Here is a 22,850-nt window from a genome sequence, read left to right as displayed (position 1 = left end):
ATAATACAATATATGAAGCCATTAAAAATAAAATAATATGATAACAAACATTACAAACATTACAAATACATGAATCCAAATATTCTGTCTTTAGTCAATGCGGCAAATATTACAAATACACATCCACGTCTGATACAATCTCAACGCGGCAAATATTACACATGAGCAAACAACGTTCAAATAAAATTACAACTAAATGATGCCTGATGACGTACTAGCACTCGATCGGCGACGTCTCCCACTCCTTGATGCAACTGGAGGTCTTCCATCTGTAGCATCATTTGTAGGGCCAGCTTCAGCAGAACTGGGGCCAGCATCATTATTTGGACAACGTTTATACGTGTGTCCAATCTGATTACATGCACTGCAGCACTGTATCCTCGGACGGAGCTCTGACTCATCCATATCATTACGAATACGCCGTGTCTGACGGCGCCCTCTCTTAACCCGTGATGATCTTAGGTCTGGAATATATATAACAGGATTCGCTGTCTCAGTAAACGATCCAACCAAACGGAACCCATAGATCTCATACTGTCAGTTGCTACCAATTGTCTCCTTTCTGAAGTAATGGGAAACATATATATATCGACAGATGTCGAATATCCGCACAAGCAGCCATTACATGAGAACAAGGTAAATGCAGCAACTTTGGCCTCATGCATGAGCAACAACAAGTTCCATCAAACTTGAGATGCACTCCTTTACACGAGTTTGAGGTCTCATGCCACATCGCGCTCTGTCTTTAAAAGATACCTCAAACTTGAGCTCCTGTGTACCACATTGCCGTACGTGGTGTAGCCAGGCGCTAGCTGCCTTCTTAGTCATATATTCTATTATCATTTTCCCAAAATATCTGTCAGAATCTTGCATTAATACCTGATTTTTAGTGAACCTCCCTAAAGTAATCGGTACACCCGCGGACGATGAATTCCACAATTGCAACCAGTGGAAGCCCACGAACACCTCGCAGCATCCAATTGTAAACCTCGGCGAAGTTGGTGGTCATTATACCGTACCTTGCACCATCGGTATCGTAAAGTAACGTCCACTTCTCTTTCGGTTCATTCTCAATCCATTCAGAAAAGGTTTTCACCGCTGGCCCCGACCTTCTGCGAGTACGTGCAGTATCTGTTGGCAAAGGACACAAAGACTCTGCTTCATCCTGTGCAGTTATATTTTTTGATGCGTCCTCGGCTCTTTTTTTCCCGGTCAGTTCATCAAGTTTCTGCCACTGCTTGTTAAATTTTTGCTGATTCGTTTCCTTGCATAGCCTCTTGAACATATCCATAAGGTGCTTGTTCTTGAATTGCCTGAAAAAGTTTGCACCGATATGTCTCATGCACCACCTACTGTGAACATCATGCCACTTGGGCGGCTCTCCGGTCTCCACACACCCGTGTTGCAAATCTAGTATTGCCCTCAGTATGCCGGCGTAACGATCATGAATCAGGCAGATATCTTCCCTATCCCGAACGACTGTAAGCTTAACCCGTTCCAGAAACCAATACCAACTGTCTGTGTTCTCATTCTCAACAAAAGCAAAAGCAACAGGAACCAATTGATTGTTTCCATTCACTCTAATAGCTGTCAGCATTTGCAATTTATACTTTCCTGTGAGAAAGGTCCCATCGATGCAAAGGAGAGACCGTCAGTGTTGGAATGCGTTAGTGCATGGACCCAAGCTGAAAAAGACCCGCTGCAATATGTAGGGCGGACCTTCTCCTCTGTCTGGAGTTTTAAGGTCATAATAGCTTTCAGGATTTCTCTGACATAAGACGGCCAGCAATCGAGAAACATTATCATATGCAGCCTCAAACGTACCAAACCTCATCTCCAACACCTTTTGTTTTGCACTCCACGCCTTGCTGTACGAGATGGTATACTTGTACTTTTCCTGAATATACCTGATAATAGACTTTGGTTCATATGACATGTTCTCTACTATCATCCCGTACATCTCATTTGCGATGTATTGCGATGTAAGGTTGCGATGGGTCTTCTGCACCCCCGGAAAATGACAAGTGTGCTGAGTGACAATTGAGAATTCCCAATAATCTTTCCATTTACCCTTATAGGCATGCACTCGCCACGGACAGCCCTCCTCCACACATACCACATCGTACTTACGAGATTTGCACTCGACTGTTTTAAACTCTCGCATAAGAGAGAGACCAACACTTAACAGCTTCCTTCACCTCTTCAATTGAGTGGTACCTCGCACTCTGGACAATTTCATTCTTCCTGCAATCCGAAGGCCCGCTAGATCCGTCATCTACGACAAGATGACTGAAGTCGCTACTTACCCATTCTTCAGACACATCATCATCATCATCAGACGAATCGGCATTCATTGCTTCATCCAATTCACGTTCTTCGTCTTGCAGTTGTTCAACAATAAAGGGTATATTCTCCCCCTCATCAGCCACGCATTGAGGTGCTGCGGTGCCACCTGCCTCAATGTTTGCCTCCTCAACTTCTTCATCAATATTTTCATCCCCCGGAGCAGCTTCAATGTTTATCAAAGGGTTCTGGTGCATACTGACAAGGAGTACCAATGGCCATTACCAATGACTTGCATTTTGCAGATAAGTTAATCAGTCCTCGTTGCTTGCAAGTGGCATCAGCTCCCAGATCAAAGCGTGAGTGGTACGATTTATGACGCATTGAACACTCACAGTGTGTGTCTCCTGATTAATCCTTAATCCCCTCATTAACCAGTTGCATAGGGATTCAAATGTCCTCTCGTACGGTCTGGTAATTCCTCTAACTGCACAGTTGAATTTACTTAAATCTACCATATTCGGCCCATAAATCACATTTCCTTCTCCGTAATATATACTGAAAATACCCTTCTCGGAAGACATATCTGTCAATCATTAATATACTAACTATACTACATATTAATACACAACGACGACCCTAAGTTTCAGCGATTCTCAGATTATATTTTACAGATTCTAAACTATTCAGAATATAAATTATACTAAAAACAAATAAAAATACTAAAAACTATTCAAAACATATCTACTCTAAGAAATATTTCCTAGATTATAGTTATTTTCAAGTAATTATACGGTTAGAATGAGAATATACCTCCAAATCGACGTGTGAACAGAGCTTCGCCGCTTCCTCTTCTCTCTTCCTCTCCTCTCTTTCTTTTTTTCTGATTTTTGCTGGATAAAATAAAATTTTTGGGGCAGGTTGGGGCTTATATAGCCGGGGGAACCTCCCGCCCGACCAAAGGGCGGGATGCCCCCGCAGGGACCTCTTCGCGAATTTCTTATTTGCGAAGAGGTCCTCGGAAAACCTCCCGCCCGCTGGATGGGCGGAGGGTCCCCGGCTCCACGCCTCCCTCCCGATCAGCGGGCGGGAGGTACCTATTTTTTAAAATATTCCCAACCGGCACCCCTTTTTCTAATTTTATTTTTTATCCTTTTTTTAAAAAACACCGTCGAAATGGGGGGCCCTTGCAATCCCTCGCCGCCGTTCTCATTCTCTTCGTCCTGCTCGTCGACCGTCCGTCCCCCGTCACGCTCGATCGCACGCTGCTCTGCTGCTGTTCTTCGTTCTCTGCGTGCACACGCGGACTTCTCTGCTCTCCTGCCCAAGCTAACTTTCTTTGCTTGAGGCGCAACGGAACCCCTCGAAGAAGCTAAGCTAGCTACTAGCAGGCTGGCCGCGCCGGGAATCCGTGCACGTAATGAAACGAAATGATAGTGGTGGAAAAGAAAGGGGGACGAGCGAGATCGATCGATGGCTCGACCCATCGAGCATGCAAGGCATGGCATGGAATGCTGGGGATAGGGCGTAGGGAGGATAAGCTACTTAATCACTGGAGATGGAGGACGGGGCCGGCAGATCTCATCCACCTAAACCCACTACCGGAGCCGGGAGCCCTGGCGTGATGATGCTGCCTGCCGCTTGGCTCCCGGCGATAGGACGCTGGCCTTGCTTTTGCAGCAGCCATCGCCCATCGCAGAGAGGCCGGCCCCCGGTATCGACTCGAGAGCGCAGTGCTGCGGTCGCCGGATCGATCGGGATCTCCTGTCACGTCCGGGCGAGCTGCTCCGAGATTCCACGCGCCGCGGCTCCGGACTCCGGCGCTCCTGCTACCAAACGCAACTCACTCGCTGCCGACCGTCACATCCGTCGACCACAGTGCCCCGAACGTGGTGCCCGCGAAAATGCTCCGCGAACGAATGAGCCGCACCTGTGCGCGCGTGACCGGGTACCGCGATGTGGTTGGCGTGGTGGACGGCTCTCTCAGGTGGAAGAAGATCCCGTCCGGGCCCGGCCAGCGTTGGCATGACTCACTTGACCAAGTGACCTGACCTTACCCCGACCTGTGTACATGAGCCGCAGCCTCGGCCAGTAGCCCGTCGGTTGGGGCCTGCACGTATGCTGACATGTTGGACGCAAAAGGCTGGATCGAGTGCACGCTTGCATGCACTACTGGGATCTTTGTTTATCATTCCTCTTTTCAGAGTGATCTTTGGTCTAATTTTTTTAAGTAGCAGCTAGCGCTACGAGCCGGCCGCCGGAGTTACGCACTCAATGTGCCCGGAGCATAGAATAGTAGGGTGGATAGATTTGCCGGTCGCCCACCGGCGTGGCGCGGCCGGGCCACCGCCCCACCAAAGACGGCGGCAGCGGCACCCACCTTTCGTTCTCCGGGCGCGGCGCATGCAGGGAGGGGGTGGCCGCGAGCGACGCATGCAACAGCGCACGCTTCCACTCGGGATGAAGCCGGGTGCGGGCGCGGCGAGATCCGAGTTCGTTGTCGCATCATTGCGGCCGCCTGACACATCCCCCTCGCTTTGCCGGAAAAAGCCACCGTCGTCCCGGGCCATCCCGGCACCATCGGCCGGGGGCCCTTTTCCATCCCGTCGTCCCCGCGATCGAGCTCCATAGCCGGAAAAAGAAAGGGCGGCGTGGAGGTGGTGGTGGAGGTGGACGCCCACGCGCGCGCGGCCGGCCGCCGTGAAGACACCTGGTGCTCTGCCGGCCTCTCGTCGCCGCCCGCCCGCCCGCCGGCCGGGTCAGGTCAACCAGGCCACCACCGGCTCCGATCCGTCGCGGCTGGCTTCTGCGGGTCGGCACGCCCCGCTGCGCCGCATCATGTGTTGTGCCGTGAGCGAGCTCTTGCTGGCGACCTTTTCGGCGTAGCATTTTGCCGGCATCATGGTCGCCTGCGACGCGTACTGATACTCGCCCGCCGTAGAGAGTAGAGATCACGCTGGTTTGTGTTGTGGGGCTTTCATTTCTCTTTGTCTTTTTTTTTCTTTTTTGCTTGGATTGGGCTACAAATTATGCGGCCTGCTCTTCGATTAGCTCTTTACAGATACGAGAAATGCATGCATGCTCGAAGAGGTATAATGAGCTACTATGGCGCATGACGTACTCACGTACATACGGCGCGTACGTGTCCTCGAAGCCTCTTCGCAAAAGCCGTGCTGACGTGTCGTGCTCTCGTGCACCCTGAACATCCGGCTTAATCTGAACTCTGAATTCCGACGAACGATCAAATCGGCCACCGACGCGCGTCTCCTGACCCGGTGACGCAGCGATGACGCGATGCTGATGTCACACGCCGCGAGCTAGACGATCCGGCCGGGAGACATTCGCGCGGCGAGTTGTGGCCGGCCAACAGCGAATGCGCGGGCCGGCCGGGGAGCTGGCTTCCATTTTTTTTTTCCAGAGGACGATGGAACGGCCGCGTCGCTTTCGGCAAAGCTTCCCTGTCTCGCCGCCCGAGCGATCGGCTCCGGGCACATCTCAGGCAGGCCGTGGTGCAGCGTGCCCAGTGGGAGCCGGCGAGAGCAGCCAGGCGTCCTGGCCTGGGGGCACCGGTGACCGGGCACCTACCGGCGCTGACAGCGGCTGATGGAGCTGCAGCTCACTCGACACTGAAGCATGCGTGTACTGGCTCGTACGTGGTACTGAAGCAATAGGGTGTTTTTTGGTAGGTATGCCGTTCGTTTTTTATTGCAATAAATAAAATGATTTGGAGGAATGATATACCACCATGTACAATTATACGTCTTACATCAAGTGTGTTTGATGCTTTTGTTGCCAGTCTGTTTGCTGAATTTTACATGACCTGTGATCTTTAGATTGTTCTTTTTGTGTTTTTTTTATACGTTATGATTGGATTGTTGATTTCGGATAGAAAAGTGCGAGGTAGCCAAGCCCATGGCCACCTTGTGCTTTTCCTTACTTTACACCAATATATATTACCACCTCAGACCTCACAGCTGGCTAGGATTTACCTTAAAATGTCAAACAGAATTTTTTTTATTTGCTTCAAGGGTCAACCAAGTACAGTGGAATGTTTGGTCAACAGAAAAAGGTTTGTTCACAGATTACAAAAGAAAATGGTTTACAAGGATGATTTTGATTTTGCAGGCCTCCATGGACATTCAGAGTTACTGAGGAGTGCGGAAGAGTCTCTCTGCATCAGTCGTCATCTGAAGAAATTTGGGGGTTAAAGCAATTGGCAGTGCTCCTGCCGGGGTTTAAAAAAAAATGATTTGATTGGGGGTTGATGCAATTAATTTGTGAGTTTGCTCGTCCTGTACAAACTGTACTTTGAAGATAGTACCGTGAAAGGTAGACCACCGCATCTTCTTTTCTTTTTTTCTTTTTTTTTGAAAAGCATAGAACACCGCATCAGAAAGGCAGAAACTTCACATTCCTGAACTGTACATGAGTGAAGGATTTGACTGTTGCTTCTAAACAGGGATTGATCCCCAGTCATGAGATCAACAGCTTGACGCAATCACTATTTGTCTCTCCATTTTTTTTCACGGATCACGCACCCAGGTTCTCTCCTCATCAGTGATCATGCATGCATGGACGTGGACATGGACAAAGTTGAATTGACCCAAGAAACCAAATAAAAAGAGACAAAACAGGACATGCAAGAACAGAGATGATCACGAATCACGAGAGTTCCTAATCCTACCAATCAGCATACTGATAGCGGCATCACATCCAGACTTGTTGATCGAAGCCGGGGTAATGGTCGAACAGGTCGACGTCTATGCCGGCGCCATCCTCGCCGCAACCGGACAGGATGCCTGCCCAGTCCATGTCCATGATGCTATCGACTTGGAAGAGGTCGATGGGGTCGGACCAGGCCGCCACGTCCGCGCCGGGGGTGGCGAAGGAAGCCGAGGCGGTGGACGAGGAGGAGCAGGACGGCGACACGGCGGCCGCCGTGGAGGCCGGGGATGTCGCGCCCTGCGGCTGGGCGCTCGCCGGCGCCTCCTCGTCCTCGTCGTCCTCGGCGCCGGGCAGCCCTCGCGACGACAACGCCTGCTTGGGCTCGTCGTCGCAGCGTCCTTCTCGCACGTGCGGAGGATCATGCCGCTGCTGTGCCAGGGGAAAAACCTCCTCGGGTCGCGCCGGAGAGAGCGGGCGGTGGGTGACGGGGTCGATGCCCATCTTCTTGAGCTTCTTCTTGATGTGGGTGTTCCAGTGGTTCTTGATCTCGTTGTCCGTCCTCCCGGGGAGCTGCGCCGCGATCTTGGACCAGCGGTTGCCGAGCTGCGCGTGGAGGTCGATGACCAGCGCCTCCTCCTCCTCCGAGAGGAGGCCCCTCTTGAGGTCCGGCCGCAGGTAGTTGGTCCACCTCAGCCGGCAGCTCTTCCCGCACCTCAGCAGCCCTGAGCGAGGGAGGAGAAGCCATGTCAGGGTGCTGAATTGCCACCCACATTCAGCAAATCGGAGTCGCGAGCTCCTGAAGGAAGGAAAATGGGGGGATAAGTTGCTAGCGATCAAGCTAGCACCTCACCTGCGAGCTTGGGGACGAGCCTCCAGCAGCAATGGCCGTGGGAGAGGAGGAAGGCGACCAGCTTCTGGTCCTCCTCCACGGTCCATGGCCCCTTCTTGAGACCGACCTTCTCGCAGCACGGCTGCCTCCCCATCTCTCCTTTCCTCACCGTCGACAGAGAACCAAAGAGACGAGTGCGCCTGACTTGTGCTCTCTCCCCTCTGAGAGGCTCGACCGCTCGAGTGAAGTCAGAGGTCTCAGCTCAACGCCGCCCAGGAAGAAGAGAAGAGCAAGAGCAGCCAGCAGCAGCCTTAATTAGGAGAGGAGGCGCGGCGCAGGGGGATTAATAGACGCGGCCCGAAGTGGAAATGGCCGCGCGCACGTGGCAGCGAGCGGGAGCGGGACGAGTCGCACGTGTGAGCCCGTCTCTGACTGGCCAGTGACCTCAGCGCAGCCGGACGCTGTCCTAGCGTCGCGTGCGATCCGGTGCGTGCACGGTGCCTGCACAGGACGTCTGGACGACCACGACCTGCCAGCTAGAAGTGGGCTCTGTTGAATTGAACCTGGCCATGCATGTACCAGAAGGTCCGAAGCCCAGTGGACAGTAGTAGGAAGAGGAAACGGGTCAAATCGCCGGGGCAGCGAGGAAGGGCCCTTGATGCTGGAGCAAGGAACACAGCGTCAGAGATGAGAGATCACAAGGAGTGTAGGGGCTCCTTTGGTGGTACAGCTTATTGAATGGCTTCATAAAAAGCTTCACTCAAGCTATACCAAACGGTATTTTTATGAAGCTCATTTCATCTTCCACTAGGGCATAAAGTCGCAAAACGTGGTTTCGACCTGCTTCCATAGGAGGAAGCTATTTCGCCAAACGTTTTTCAAAATAGCTTCAGTTTCATCAGAAAAGCTGTTTTACCAGAGAAACTGCTTCAAAAGCTGTTTTAGGAGAGGTTGAAGCTATACCTCGACAAGAACTTACTGACAGGGTGGTGCATGGTGGGAGTTGAGATGCTCTAGTAATCTTTAGAATTCAGTTATTTACTCTAGAGATCCTAGGGGTTTAATTCCAAACCAACATTTTTCAAGCAAGCCTGACAGCAGAATTGAGGCTAAGCTTGAAATTCAAGGCTGAACCGCGATCCCAGTGCAACCGATACAATTCAGAGATCAATTCTATCGCAGGATTGAGGGGACCGCAAAATTTGAGCAAGTACGAAGAGAAATGGAAGTAAAACAGTCGGCCATCGACCTGGAAAACGACCGATGAACTCGGCAGCAGAAACTTAGGACGCGCCCTGTGGAAGACGTTGCCAATTCATTACGACAAGATGTGCGCAGTTCGGGCAGTACACTAGTAACTGATGATGTAGTCACTCCTCTGACAAACCTTCCGCAAATGCTGTACTGTTCCGAACAGATCTGCACGGTGACAATCGACCAACCGGCATAAATCTTGCATAGGAATGCGACCGTGGCGATTGTCGCTCACCCCCCTTGTGCGACAAGAAGCAAATGATGCATGGTTCAGAGGCAAGACAACCAACATGATTTGCCTAGCACGGTTAACTCCTTGTTTATGCTGAAGTTATGCATGTCCTGACATGCCACTTAAGCAGTTATTTACAACATTGCTAGCTAGAGGATACAACTGACATCGACGGCGCACTGAAGAATCTGTTCCTGATCATTACAGCAATATCTAGATTCCAGTTAGATGAGGATACAAGTTACAGCTACTGCAATTCTTCTGATCCTACAGCATCACATGTTCCTGACTTCTGCAGCGGTTCAAAGGATCTTGCATCATCCATTCAGGTTAGATAAGGATACGCGTTACAGCTACTGCAATTCTTCTGATCCTACAGCATCACACGTTCCGACTTCTGCAGCGGTTCAAAGGATCTTGCATCATCCATATGCACTTGTAAGTTGTAACTTTAGGATGTGTTTTGAACGAGCTTTGGATGAGTCGCTGCATATATTGAGCAGTTGGGATCAGTTTTCAGGTGTGAGAGGAGATGTTGCACGTCTGGCCTCAAAATTTCTATAACTTTCCCACATAATGTTAGTATCTCCAGCTTAGGTTTGCTAGTGCTCTGAACGGGACCCCCTTGGCCTTCATACATCACAGCATGATGCCTATTTAGCAAGAGAAGAAATTCATATGAGATGATCATATGCAGTAACAATTTGACTGGAATGAGGACAGAAACAAAGTGCGTGTCAGGAAGGAAGGAAAAACATCTTACAAGAAGTCAATTATGTCTGTAATTTCTGAAGCATCCACAGGATTTGAGACCTGAGAGTTCTTACCAAATACATCACCCAAAACATTGAACAGTAATGCCAAGGTCTGCAAATCCAAACATCACAGCTAATATTAATTAGTAGAACAAGCAAGAGAATGTAGTCTATATAAATAATCAAATACAGCAATATATTGGCACAGGCTAGCAAGTATGAAAATTACAAAAACGGGTTCAAACAAACAATCATATGGGAATCACATAATGTAAGAACTTAAGTAAATTTGCAAGTAGTTAGTTAAAGCTTGATCGTGTCAAAAACACTAAAAGCACAGCATATGTGTTCAAAATATATGTAAATTCTAACAGGAAAGGTTGGAAGAATACCAATGATTTAACATAAATTTTCTGTCGTTATTGACATTGCATTGAAGGTACAGATCCAATTCAAAGTGACTAATGTGTTGATCCAATTCAAATGACTAACGCATTGCCGCACGAAGTTGACTTTAAATCAAGACCAATTCCAACTTCCAATGTAAATCTAATGCGCAGATTTTTTTTTTAGTAACTACGAAGGGAAAACCAATTATACCTTCATGAACAAAGGTCGGGCAAAGGCTAGACGAGGTAACAAGGGACCCAATATGCGGAAGGCGATTCTTAACATGGCAACTGAATTGACTGGCCGAAGGTGTTTTATGACAGTATGGGTAGATTCCAGCCATTCTTGTGGAAGATTGCTAAAAAATGAGTGCAGAAGGGCGACAATGTTACCTGCAACCAAGGCATAGATAATACAAGTTACAAGTGTGGGCACTAGCATATTAAGTTAACTCTGATCTGATCCAGCTCAAAAGATTGAAGAAAATTTTTCTACCTATGGCTGTAGATGTGTTGTCTTGAGAAGCCCATGTAGGATCCAGCAGTGCATAGCCAACAGCAGAGTCAAGCTCTTTAACAGGCCTTGAACTATCAGCTAGCCACCAGCAATCTTTTATGACACGAGCTGCTTCTGAGTATAGTTGCATGTGGAATTCTGGTGGGAGTTGTGCCAGCAAAAGACCACATGCTTGAATCATGAAAACAGACAATTGTTGGGAAGAGTAGCCACTCCTAGAAACAAAGTTAGTGGCATTGATCCCACTTGCAGCACTGTTTGTTTGGTTGGAACCTGCAGGTTCAGCACCTCCGCCTGAAGGAGAAGTTGGCAGCCCAGAACTTTGCCCCAAACCACCTGACATTCCTTGGCCACTATTTGACTGTATAAGCATTGCTTGTACATGAGCTATTATTTGAACCAAAGAGGACACTATTTGAGCAGCAGATACAGGAAGTGAGAGAATCTCAATAGCTGCTGTTTCCAAAACAAGCTGCGTATACGAGCCAGGATCTTGATTCTGATAAAATGCCCTCTGACCATCGTTATTGCCGATTCCACCAGGTTGTGAAGACGCATGATGCTTGTTGAAAGTTGAGCGTGTTGTGTCAGCTGGGTTTGATTTGGATTTGCTACTCAAAGGAGGTATGACATTATTGACCAGGTTTAGCAAAAGGTTGGCAAAGTATTCCGGTGGTGGACAAACTGATGAATTAGAGGACACCAAATATTTAGCAAAAGATTCTGAGAAGGGAGTCTGAAAAAAAAACTCGGAGTTAGCACGCGTTAGGTATAAAGGGCTCCAACTAAGAGAGTAAATAGGTTTACCTTAGTGCTAACACCCAGCAAGTTGAGGATCCTACCAATCAGTTTGATTGGAAGATGACCATAGAAATATGCAAGAATATCACGTACGAACGTAAACCTTAGCGGGTGGAAGGCAAGCAAGGAAGAATAAAATGCAAGAACTCTGTCTGCAATGTCTGTGGCATCATTCTCAATAAGCCTATAAATAATCAGCGGGATAACAGGAAGCAAGCGTGCAGCAATGTCATCGAAGAAGGGGGGATAACTGCATTAACACAACAAATAAAGTACATCAAGATTCTATATCTATAACCAACCAAAAAAATTAGTGAACATTACGGTTAAAACCAGTCAAATATCTTCTTTTTAGATCATATGTATCCTCAGAAGCTTGAGTAGGCACAGAATGTAAGAAACATCAGAAGAAAAGAACAAGCATAAAAAGGACTCCCTTTGATCCAAAATATAAGTTGTTTAGGACATCAACAAGGTCTACAAGGTGAATCTTTGACCAACATTTCTACAAAAATATAATACTTCAAACAAAAATATTACACAATACGAAATAAATTTTCATGATGAATCAAATAACATCAAACTTATCTTCTAGATCTACATGATTTTGCATCAATTCTAAAATCGCTGTAGATGTTTGATCAACAGGAATTATAAAATGGCTGTATATGTTTGACCAACAGGAATTCTAAAATGATTTATATTTTGGATCCGAGGAAGTAGATAGGTAGCCCTATGCTAAAGTAGGACAACATCTGATGTATTAACAATATGCATATAAGAAGAAAACCATCACATTCAAATATGTTTGGTAAGCTGAAAGCTAGCAGCCTTATAATTTGGAACAGGTGCAGCATATATAATACTAATTACTAACAATACTAACCCATCAAAATTGAGTTTTAGGCTGGGGTGTCAATGGATAAAAAATCATTGACCATAGAGGAAATATAGTCCCAATAAAAAAAACTACACACCATACTAGCTGCAGAGAGGCACAGAATGGGGAGCACCACACACCCAATCAGGGGGGGTGTCGTTTCATATATATAGCCAATAGGCTGGTGTATACTTAGTAAGGAATCAGTATACATGGTGAGTACTAAATGCTAGTAAATACCAGTAAAAGCCTACAGCTATACATGTCTCTAATACTAGCCAAAAATAGGACCAGAGCATCCTAAATATCAAATTATGTCAGGCAACCAAATTAATGTAAAGAAATGTAGCTACGCAATAACTAGTTGTAATTGCTATTCAACACAACACACCACTTTTTTTAGTGGCACCTATTTATACATGTGTACCACAAATACCAAACATGATATAAGTAATTGCATAATGGCTTAATGCCATCAAATTTACGAATGTATAAAACACTCTAGTAAGTAAGTAGATCGAAGGATTGCAATTACCGGTCCTTCCATGATAGATGGTTACCAAGCGCTTTCTGGAGCTCAACTCTTTTAGGATGTTGATTTTTGAGCCAATGCTCTGGAGAACGAGAACTGCAGAATGCCTTGACTCTTTGCTGAAGCTCTGGCTTTTCAAGAAGACTTATCTGTGATGTTAAATTGATGATCAATATTAATTATGTGCATGCATGGCTGAAGCCAGGGGCAAAGCTAACATAAAAATTAAGGTGGTGCACCCCTTAAGTAACAAACAAAATTTTCTTGTGATATATGACAAATATTAGTAAATTTACTGATAAAAGTTGGTTTTACCCTGGTGCCTAGCATACTGTGGTGTCGCCCCTGGTTGAAGCAACTAGTAATATATTGAAGTTAGTCTGGTAAATCCATTTTAGTAACCATGAACATGCAACACAGAATCTAGGCAGTTGCAGATTATAGACAAAAACTGAAAACTAACCAGCTCAAAGTACTAGTCAATAGTCAAATGCAAGGAATCAAGGTGCAAGCATAGTGACATCACTATTGACAATCTTAGTTTGTCACACTGTGGATATACCACTTGCACTAGATTCAAAATCAGTAAATAGAATCTAACTAGAAGCTTTAAGGTGTAACCAAGAAAACCTGTTGAACTGGCTACTCCCCCGAATCAGAAATGTAAGCCGTTCTGGGATTTTTGTGTCTGTCAAATTTCTTGGGCTTTGACCATTAATATATAAAGAATACATGGATTGACAACATAAGATTAATGCTACTAGAATCATCATTATTTATTTCATATTTTACAATTCTAGGACATCTCAATGTCTTCAATGACTTACATTTCCAGTCAGAGGTGTAATAGAATATTTACATCTTTACTTATTTCACATTGAACCAAAACAATAAAAACTAAAAGAACAGTTATGGTCCGACATGATTTCAGAAACATGGCATGAAAACTTGGAAAGTTACAAGAGTCTTTACCACAAGGCGTAAAGCATAAGGATCATCATCCCTGTCAATAAGAGCTAGCAGTAAAATATCCAGTGGAAGAAGCTCATGTGTCCATATAAAGAAAGAAAGATTTGTGATTGCTTTAGATAGTAAGTCCTGCATGAAAGAAAGATTTGTGATTGCTTTGGATAGTAAGTCCTGCATAAATAAAATATAAAAAATATTTACATGCTAGCTTCTGATAAGATAGGCCATAAGCAAAATCCAAAAAGAGTTTCTTAATACAACATAAGATATCTAAGCAGCTCTTGTCCTGAGTAAGCAAACCTGTGCTAGATGGCCTCTTTGCACCTCAAATTGGATATGATGCAGAAGAACGTCAACCATCGTATAGATATTTGCTGTAACTTCCTCAGGTGAAAACTCTCTTAAAACACGAGCCTGCATGAAGACCACAAGATAAACATATATAGAGAAACAACGGCAGTCACATAAAAAGAATAATTAATAAACATACAAGATTTGCACTGTTGATTTCAAGATGTCCATTCATCAGCATCCAAGCACCAGCGCAAAGATATTGACGGTGCTGAGGGAAACTGTGGCTCAAATAAGTCATGACATAGTTTGGCTCAGCAGATGGTGAGAGCAGCTGATTGCATTGGTTAATAACAGTTGTTTCTGCCTGGAAAAAAAAGGGGGCAAGCCATCAATACAAAAGGTAAGGAATGATGCAGCCTAGCCAAAATTTCACTGATAAACGTCTAGTAGTAATTTAAAGATACTAAAAACAGTATTATATTATAAAACGAAATTTTAAAAGATTTTCGGAGATCTGGTAATTTCTAATATACCCGTAGCCATATTGCTCATGTAAGGCCATGATGGTATTTACTAACAAATTTAAAAAAAAAGGTAATAAGCTCCATCAGTTTATTTCATTGAGCCCATTCCTACATGCTATTTTAAACTTTTGGTCTATTACTTACAGTGGCATTAAAGGAACTTTAGATTTTATCAATGGCAGGTGAGAAATTTTTCCCATTTTATTAAACACAAAAGTACTGACAATATCATTCTGTAGGCTTAAACGATATAATAAATTTCTAGCAGCAACAGTAAACAACAAACTCCGTCAAAATGCTACGTATTGTACATGAATGCATAGAAGTATTGAAGAAAGAATATAAATGGTCAAACACCCAGCCCAAAAGATAAGAAAATGATACCTGCTGCCATGCTTGGATAGCTTGGCCCCTCTTATCCATTCTCCCCATTAAAAAGTCGCGAATAAGAGGAGGGAAATAACGTAACGTCTTTTCCGACCAGGTATGCTGACTGGTTGCCATAATTTGCTCTAGCAATGGTTGAAGATAAATCATGTGTTCAACCTCAGCAATGCCACGTGTCTTGATGGTGATAGCGAGACTTATTATCGTTATGCGGTTAAGAGTTTCAGTAAACTCAGTTGGCCCCTGCATTAAATGCATGCAAAAGCTCATTTTCTGTGATATGATAATTGTCAAATTCCCAAAGGCAAGGAAGTACAATCATTACCTTTAGTTCTTTTTTCACAAAAAAGAAGTCTTTCAGCGAGAGGATCAGATTCATGCACAAATTTTCAGCTAATCTAAAAAGACGATGCTCTCCACGTTTACCCTTAATCATTGATATTATCTTTGTGACATCATACATCAATGCCTTGCTTTTTCCATGATACCTGAATAACGAATTGTTACACGAAAAAGTATGCATAATAATTAGTCAATAGGAGCAAGGAAATATTACCCTGTCCCAACTTTCTTGGGACTAAAAGGCTTTGTTGAACAAGATGTCCGAATGGAGGTCCAATCATTTTATTTATTTGATAAAGTAAGATTTCCTATCAGGTAAAGAGGGACAAAATTATATAATAAATTGTAGGAATACCTATATAGAGGAAGTAGTCTGTAATTTAGTATCTCAAGTAGGAGCAAAGAGACGCCAGATTTGCTCAGAATAGATGGAGATCTTTGGGTTAATGTCTGCAAAGTTTAATAAAATAGTGCGAAGACATCAGAATTTTTGCTACTTGTTCTGCATGTAATTTTGAAGCTACAGAAGGTCAGAACTCAGAAACCAGACACAAACATTGACAGGGTGGCATAATGCCATGCCATTGCATCATTTGTATAGTTCACCGCAGGAGCTCATAAGAACTTACTGTAAAATGGGGACGGAACAATGAATGAGGCGTTATTAGCAGTAATCTCACATAGGTTTCCACCATAGCAATGCTAGGTACAGCCTATCAATGAAAAAAAAGCAGAGGTGAGAATTAAAAAAAGATAATATTTGCTGACCAACGTACAGCTGTCAAGATACAGATACTTCTAAAGAAATTTATTTGGTGAAGATTGGAGATGATTGCTAAGGTGGAAATGAATAACTTCACATGATGTAAGCAAGCCAATGAAAATTTCAATATAAATGAATTTTTAGCCAATTGTTTAAGATGACATATTCATGTGGTGTATATTGCAATCATATTAAAATCATGCCCTGGTTGTAAATACTGAAACAAATGCATGTTACTCAGATCCAAGTGAGCACTTGCAAGACAAAACTAGAAAAAGTAGACAGGGATTGAAAAATAGATAAATAGAAAGAATCAACTGAGGTCTTAGCAGCAATTCATGTTTGGTGTTCCTACCTGGCCAAGAAATATAGTCTCTTCAAGCTGGAAAGCAAGCTTCAGACAAAGATTAATAGACAACCCAGAAAGCAATGACATTGACAGAGGGTAAGTTTCACGCATCATCATTATTCTTTCATTTGGCTGCATATTAGGCCCCTGAATTAAATCTGCCATTCCAGCTGACGTAAACCAGTTCATTATTGCTTCACAAGCTGGTTGCGCCATAGTGAAGGAGAGAACCCAGAACATCCCCGTTGCCCGTTCATCCAAGTTCGTAAAGTCTATCATTCTCTCACCAGAAGCTATTATTTGAAGGAAGAAAGGGCAAATTTCATATTAACCATAGACACAGAAATGAATGCAAAGTTTAATCATAATGTATAAGGCTATAAGCATAAATCTCACTCCAGAAAGATACAAGCGCTAGAGGAATTCGAAATTGTAGTTACTACTATTAAATGAGTAAAGCATGAGTTTTGCTCCTAGATAAAAGGAATAAGATTTTCTCTGCAATTGATTGATTACATAATGCCTATCTACAACGTCAAATTTCCTTCCATGAATTCTGGATTACCAGTTAATCTTATATACCAAAATCATAATGATACTTCCACAGTAAGCAAGTACCTTTTGTCATCTGTTTCCACCACTCATCTATTTGTTTTCCTTTCTGAAGCTGATCACTGTTCAAATGCTCTCTGATCGAAGTATTGAAAGACCAAATGCGCAGAGTCTGACTGCTACTAATGAAATCAAGAAGAATACTTTGAGGGCCAATATTATTGGCATCAAGGGTCTTGTCTTCTTTATGGAATGAAATTATCTTTCTTGTGGTTTCAACCTGATAGCACAAAAAATAGCCAGAACAGCAATGAGACGAATAAGAACAGAAACATGAAAATACCACCAAAAAATTGTAGCTCTCGCCTCAGATGTGAGGTTATTCAAACTAATTTTGGCAAACTATTGCTGTTAGTTATTATAGTTCTAAACAATTTGAGTATAAAGCTTACAAAACTCCTTGAATGTTTCACAACAAAATCGTCAGCTAATTAATTGAAATTGATTAAAAGAACATAATAGTAAAATTACAAGGAGACAGGAGTAGTACAAAGATATATCACCTTTCTTGGGTCTGAACTAAGAGTATTCATTACAATCTCAATGCGGATAATCTGTGCAAGCAACCAAGTGACATGATTACTCCGTAGAACCTGTTGGTTACTATTTGTTACTCGAGAAGCAAGCTTATCCACAAAATCAAGGAAGTCAATGCATCCACTTTTCATTAGGAAGAAAAATATGTCGGCAAACAAAAGCCAATCTTGCCAGCACTGAGTCTCTGCAATAGTATAGCAAAGATTTGATGAGTATGGGCAGACAGTAGCTAACAACTTTTCGCGAGGAAGATAACAGCATCCTTAGTCCTTATATCCAGCTTTTTATGTTCTTTGAAAAAAATTCAAAGGCGTCCGATATAAATATTTGTTGAAAGGGGTGTACCCATGGAACCATTGGTGAAAGGGGTGTACATGTACCCCTGGATGGAACACATGATCCCTACCAGCTCTACGTCGAACGAACAAATGGTGGAGCTTCAGATGCTAACCTGAGTTAGTAAGCCTCAAGAGTTCGATTGTCCTGTCAGCAACTGCCTCACCAATCATATCAGGTGAGAAAACAGCTCCAGGAGTTGATGATTGTTGAGACTGTGATCTGTAACAAGGGGCAACGAGAAGAACACGTCTCCACCAGTCTGGTGATGGGGTTGTGCGGAGAGCATGCCTTAAGCAGCGAAGAGCTCGTTCCCAGTCTAAACCACCCTTAGGAATGGAGTTTGCAAGATCCTAAAAAATAAAAGTAAGCTTTGATATCCCACTAGGAATAAAAATAGAAAACAAATTAAATCTGTATCCACTTATGGCTAACAGTTGTAGTTATTTGTCATTTCACTTCTTTCATTTAAAATATTCATGCTGCCTGCATATTACTAGTAAGCATGCACATGTAACACATGTTGAATCAACAATGGTGCAACAGGGGCCGAAAATCCCTCATGATGAGGAATATTGCCCTCGTAACATGAATATGTTTGTTATTAGCTTATTATCTTAAGTAATTAACTAGTAAATGATAGCACAGAATTTGGTGTGTTTGTTCTTATGCATAAGTCCTTTGATAGTTCATGCACTTAAAGTGTTCTAATTTTGACACCAATATAGGTATCTAAAATGTGCACATTAGAATGATATTAGCAGACCTATGTCCCAAAATATTTCCATAAGATTGTACTCTGAAAAACGATGCATGGTCAAAGTTGTATACGGTAGGCCAAGAGAAATAAGCAAATATAGTGCGTGTAATATTTCAAAGAGAAAAATGCACCAAAGGTCCACCAACTTGTAAGGGTGTGTCATTTAGGTCCACGAACTCCAAAAGTGCATTTTTAGGTCCATCAACTTGTAATTTGTGTCACTTAGGTCCACAAACTTGGAAAACATAGGTCCATAAACTCCGAAAGTGCATTTTTGGGTCCATAAACTTGTAATTTGTGTCACTTAGGTCCATAAACTCCGAAAGTGTATTTTTTTAGGTCCATGAACTTCATCCATGAGCAGTTGTGTGGCCACAGACGCGCCCACAAAGGTCGCCCCGATATCGCTGTCCATGAATATCTTTCAACCCTACACCCAGAACCACTTTGGGTTGACCGAAGTCTAACATTGTCATGAGATTTTTCGCCACCATATCCGGCCACCCACACCACGAAGGATATATTATCCCCTACCACGGTACACATGTTGTTGAGTCCCTCTGTGACCTCCTCCACCTTTCCCAAGCCATCACCCCCTCCTCTCCACCCATATTATGGGGTCATATCTAGATCTAAGCTCCATAACTCGCCAATGGCAGTGCGTAAGCCCCCGCTTTGAATCCTAATACATGTCAATAACCTCCAAAATAAGTCTTTCATCCCTCCTCTCTCCTCTCCCTACGCTCTTGATTCGAAATCGGGGCTCAAATTTCACCCTTCTGGCGAAACTCCAGCAACGTGTAGGCACCATGTAGATTCATGTTGGTGCGATATTAGTGCATGAAGGCTAGGTGGAGGGGTATGGACCTAGGTGACACAAATTACAAGTTTATGGACCTAGTAGTGGACTTTCAGAGTTTGTGGAACAAATTACAAGTTTATGGACCCAGAAATGCAATTTCGAAGTTGATGGACCTAAGTGACACCTTCCTACAAGATGATGGACCTCTAGTGCATTTTACCCTATTTCAAACATCATTGCCAAATACAACATGCTTGTAAATTTAACAATGATTTTCACAATATATTTCCCTAAATATACCAATGTGTTTATTCATGACCATCCACTTTAATACTGCCTGGACTCTCCAAGGCATTTACATTTTCCTCATTCTTTTTTTATAACCTTATAGCCTTCAAAACATTGTAGGGAGCAGTGAGTAGTGATTAACACTAGAAGTCTAGAACCATCTGCACAGGAGCTCCCATGTACATTAAATGACAAACATACAGACACAGGTATGGAAAGAATACATTAGAAATATTAAAGGAAGAGGCCGCTAATTAAATAAAAGGTAACATTACCTCTCCATGTAGTGGCTCTCCCAATACACTAGGGTATGTAATGGGAGAATAACGCAGATTAGTAACAGATTCACCAGCTATGCTTGGGTAGGATTGTGATAAGAAACGATGAGTTGCAAACGTTGGACAATGAAGGTGTTGATCCAACATTTGCATGTGCATGCAAACCATGTCCCTCCTCCTGTGGATCTCCATGATTATACTGACTAATGCTTCATCATCAGGAATGTTTTCGAGAAACTGCAAGTTGCAGCGAACAAGCTCATAGAAAGGAATCCGGCATTTCTCTTCATTAACTAAAATCCATATAACATCCAAGCATAGATGCATCCATTCATGTAAAGGTTTTTCCAGCCTCCAAGTTTGCATTGCATCAGCTTCATCCATGTTGTGTGGCCTCTGGTCCCAGTTAACCAGCCAATTTACCATATGCTGGAAAATCACGGCATGGGTAGCTGGCTTCAAATTGGACTCCAGCCCTGCCAAAAGTATCCTACAGGACAGATGATGCAGATAGCTAATTTCTGCTCCCCTGCGAGACTGGTCACCTCTTGCTGCTGTACCAAGCTGAGCTGAGCTGGAGAATTCAGCTGCCTTAATTGGTGACACATTTGCACCTACTGGTTGGTCAATACCAGATTGAGTAGGGGATCCTATGGTGTTCATTACTGACAAAGGTGAAGCTGGGTTTGAAGGATGAAAGTTTGGAGCATTTGGCATTGTAATAGCTGATGAAGAAGGCGTTACAGGACCACCACTGGTCACAGGAACTCCTTGCCCCACAGGCGCCTCTATGGAGGAAACAGCATTAAGCAGAGATGGAAGGAGGCTGTCCCACCTAAGGTGGCCTCGAGCACATAAGCACCGTGTAGCAAAGAGCAAAAACTCAGATTGTGGTGCATGGCTACTGCACTGCAGCACAAAGGAGATCAGAACTGATTCTGTGACCGCTTGCAACTGTTCCTGGTCCTAAAGAAAAAAATGTGGATTCAATTATTATTGTTTTATATACTCTTCCCATGCCAAACAAGACTGGTAATGTAATTCTTATGCTTACAGGGAACTGCATGCGCAGCTGCTCATAATCTGAAATGAACTGCTCATCACGGGGAGGCAGATCTCTGTTCAGAGCAGTCACTCTCTTCTGCAGCTTGTTCCTGAATAATTTGATTTCCACATAGCATCATAATTTGAATAATCCTACTCGTTTCGTGTGCTCGAACTACAGGCCTACAGCACACGTACTGATTTGAAACGAACAGAACGTGCAATCACCATAGCAGCCTGAAGGCCCTGAAGTAGCAACCAAATTCAAAAAAAAAAGCCGGGCCTAATCTATTAGCACCAAGCTAAACTGCAGGATGCCGCGTGGATACTAATGCAATTCAGATATCCAACAGTCACAAGACGAAATCCAAAAAAAAAATAACAGCCGTCTCGAAACTCCGTCAGGAGGGAAGCAACTTACGAGCTCTCTCTCGATGGATCCTCCGGTCGCTGCTTCGAGTTTATCTGCAAGCCGCAAACACCCAGGGTCATTGCTAGCAGGACACCCTCACTCGGTGGGTGATTTGGGACAGGGGATGTACTCACGCCGAGGTATAGGGTGAAGAGATCGGCGATTGCCGGCCGCGCCGGGTGGTGGTGAAGCTGCATCTGCCGCTGCTGCGGCACCACCGCCGAGGCCGAGATCGCCGGAGACATCGGCTGCCTCAGCCCGTGCCCCCCGTCCATCTCCGCCGCCGCGTGGCGCTCGTCGACGGCGAGCGATGCGGTTGTCCGACTCCGGCCGGAGAGGGGAAAGGGTTTACACTGACTAGAGGAGTCTGCAGTCTCGTGCTTTCGCTGGTTTTTGGTGGAGACGGAATGGACGGTAGGATGTGCAGTCAGCCGATCCGGACGCTGATCCAAGCGCCACCTTTTTATACAGAGCTCCAGGTAAATGGATTGAGTGGTGTGAGCTGACTTCAAAGTCAGTCAAGTGGTTTAGACTTTTCTATCCAAACAAAATGTAACATGTTGGTGTTGGCTTCTGATTCTGAAATATATATGAGTCAAGTCCCTGAATTTGTAAAAGAACTAGTATCCGACGATTTGCCTGGGTTGATGCGTTAATACAGATGTTCTATCAAAAAATGTAACATGTTGGGAAAAATCTAAACTAAAAGGGCTGTCATTTTAAAATCGACGTGAGATCCCAACAATTTGATGTCATTTTAAGATTGACCTGAGATCCTAGTAGATCGATTTTTTCTTTAAAAAGAATAAAGTAGTAGTGGATAGATGAAATAGGAGATGAAATGAAGTAAGAACATAGACGTACCTCGGCGGCAACACTTTGACACCATTAATTAATTAAGAAGTTAAACTAAGAAATTCAGGTTTAAAATGGTTGAAGAGGATTTAGATTCTGTTGTGTTCATAGGGATTGTTAGAAGATCACCAACCATATAGTAGTAGGGTACATAGACATGA

The 22,850-nt window shown here is 44.2% G+C and overlaps 2 protein-coding genes across 3 annotated transcripts; both read right to left on the bottom strand.

Moving 5' to 3' along the window:
* Window positions 1-6,861: 6,861 nt before the first annotated feature.
* On the bottom strand, window positions 6,862-8,075 carry LOC112888033 (transcription factor MYB20-like). The gene is made up of 2 exons (XM_025954400.1): window positions 7,799-8,075; window positions 6,862-7,670 (listed from the first exon to the last, which is right to left on the bottom strand). Exons 1-2 carry the CDS (start codon window positions 7,929-7,931, stop codon window positions 6,991-6,993), a joined length of 813 nt encoding a protein of 270 aa, XP_025810185.1. The 5' UTR covers window positions 7,932-8,075; the 3' UTR covers window positions 6,862-6,990.
* Window positions 8,076-9,304: 1,229 nt separating this feature from the next.
* Window positions 9,305-22,205, bottom strand: LOC112883249 (mediator of RNA polymerase II transcription subunit 23). Of its 2 annotated transcripts, none has more exons than XM_025948522.1 (21): window positions 21,969-22,205; window positions 21,844-21,887; window positions 21,433-21,532; window positions 20,376-21,344; window positions 18,366-18,603; window positions 17,881-18,098; window positions 17,384-17,597; window positions 16,772-17,058; window positions 16,283-16,366; window positions 16,009-16,103; window positions 15,637-15,799; window positions 15,309-15,554; window positions 14,597-14,764; window positions 14,407-14,520; window positions 14,110-14,277; window positions 13,141-13,286; window positions 11,732-11,975; window positions 10,904-11,660; window positions 10,619-10,800; window positions 10,027-10,130; window positions 9,305-9,916 (listed from the first exon to the last, which is right to left on the bottom strand). In XM_025948522.1, exons 1-21 carry the CDS (start codon window positions 22,107-22,109, stop codon window positions 9,715-9,717), a joined length of 4,884 nt encoding a protein of 1,627 aa, XP_025804307.1. In that variant the 5' UTR covers window positions 22,110-22,205; the 3' UTR covers window positions 9,305-9,714. The 2 variants fall into 2 exon arrangements, with proteins under 2 accessions (XP_025804307.1, XP_025804316.1); XM_025948531.1 differs by having other exon boundaries at window positions 14,110-14,235; window positions 21,969-22,109.
* Window positions 22,206-22,850: the final 645 nt, after the last annotated feature.

Source organism: Panicum hallii, chromosome 1 (genome assembly GCF_002211085.1).
Source record: "Panicum hallii strain FIL2 chromosome 1, PHallii_v3.1, whole genome shotgun sequence".
Classification (NCBI taxonomy): domain Eukaryota; kingdom Viridiplantae; phylum Streptophyta; class Magnoliopsida; order Poales; family Poaceae; genus Panicum; species Panicum hallii.
The sequence above is the reverse complement of the archived record's forward strand: the minus strand, read 5'-3'. Positions and strand labels throughout refer to the sequence as shown.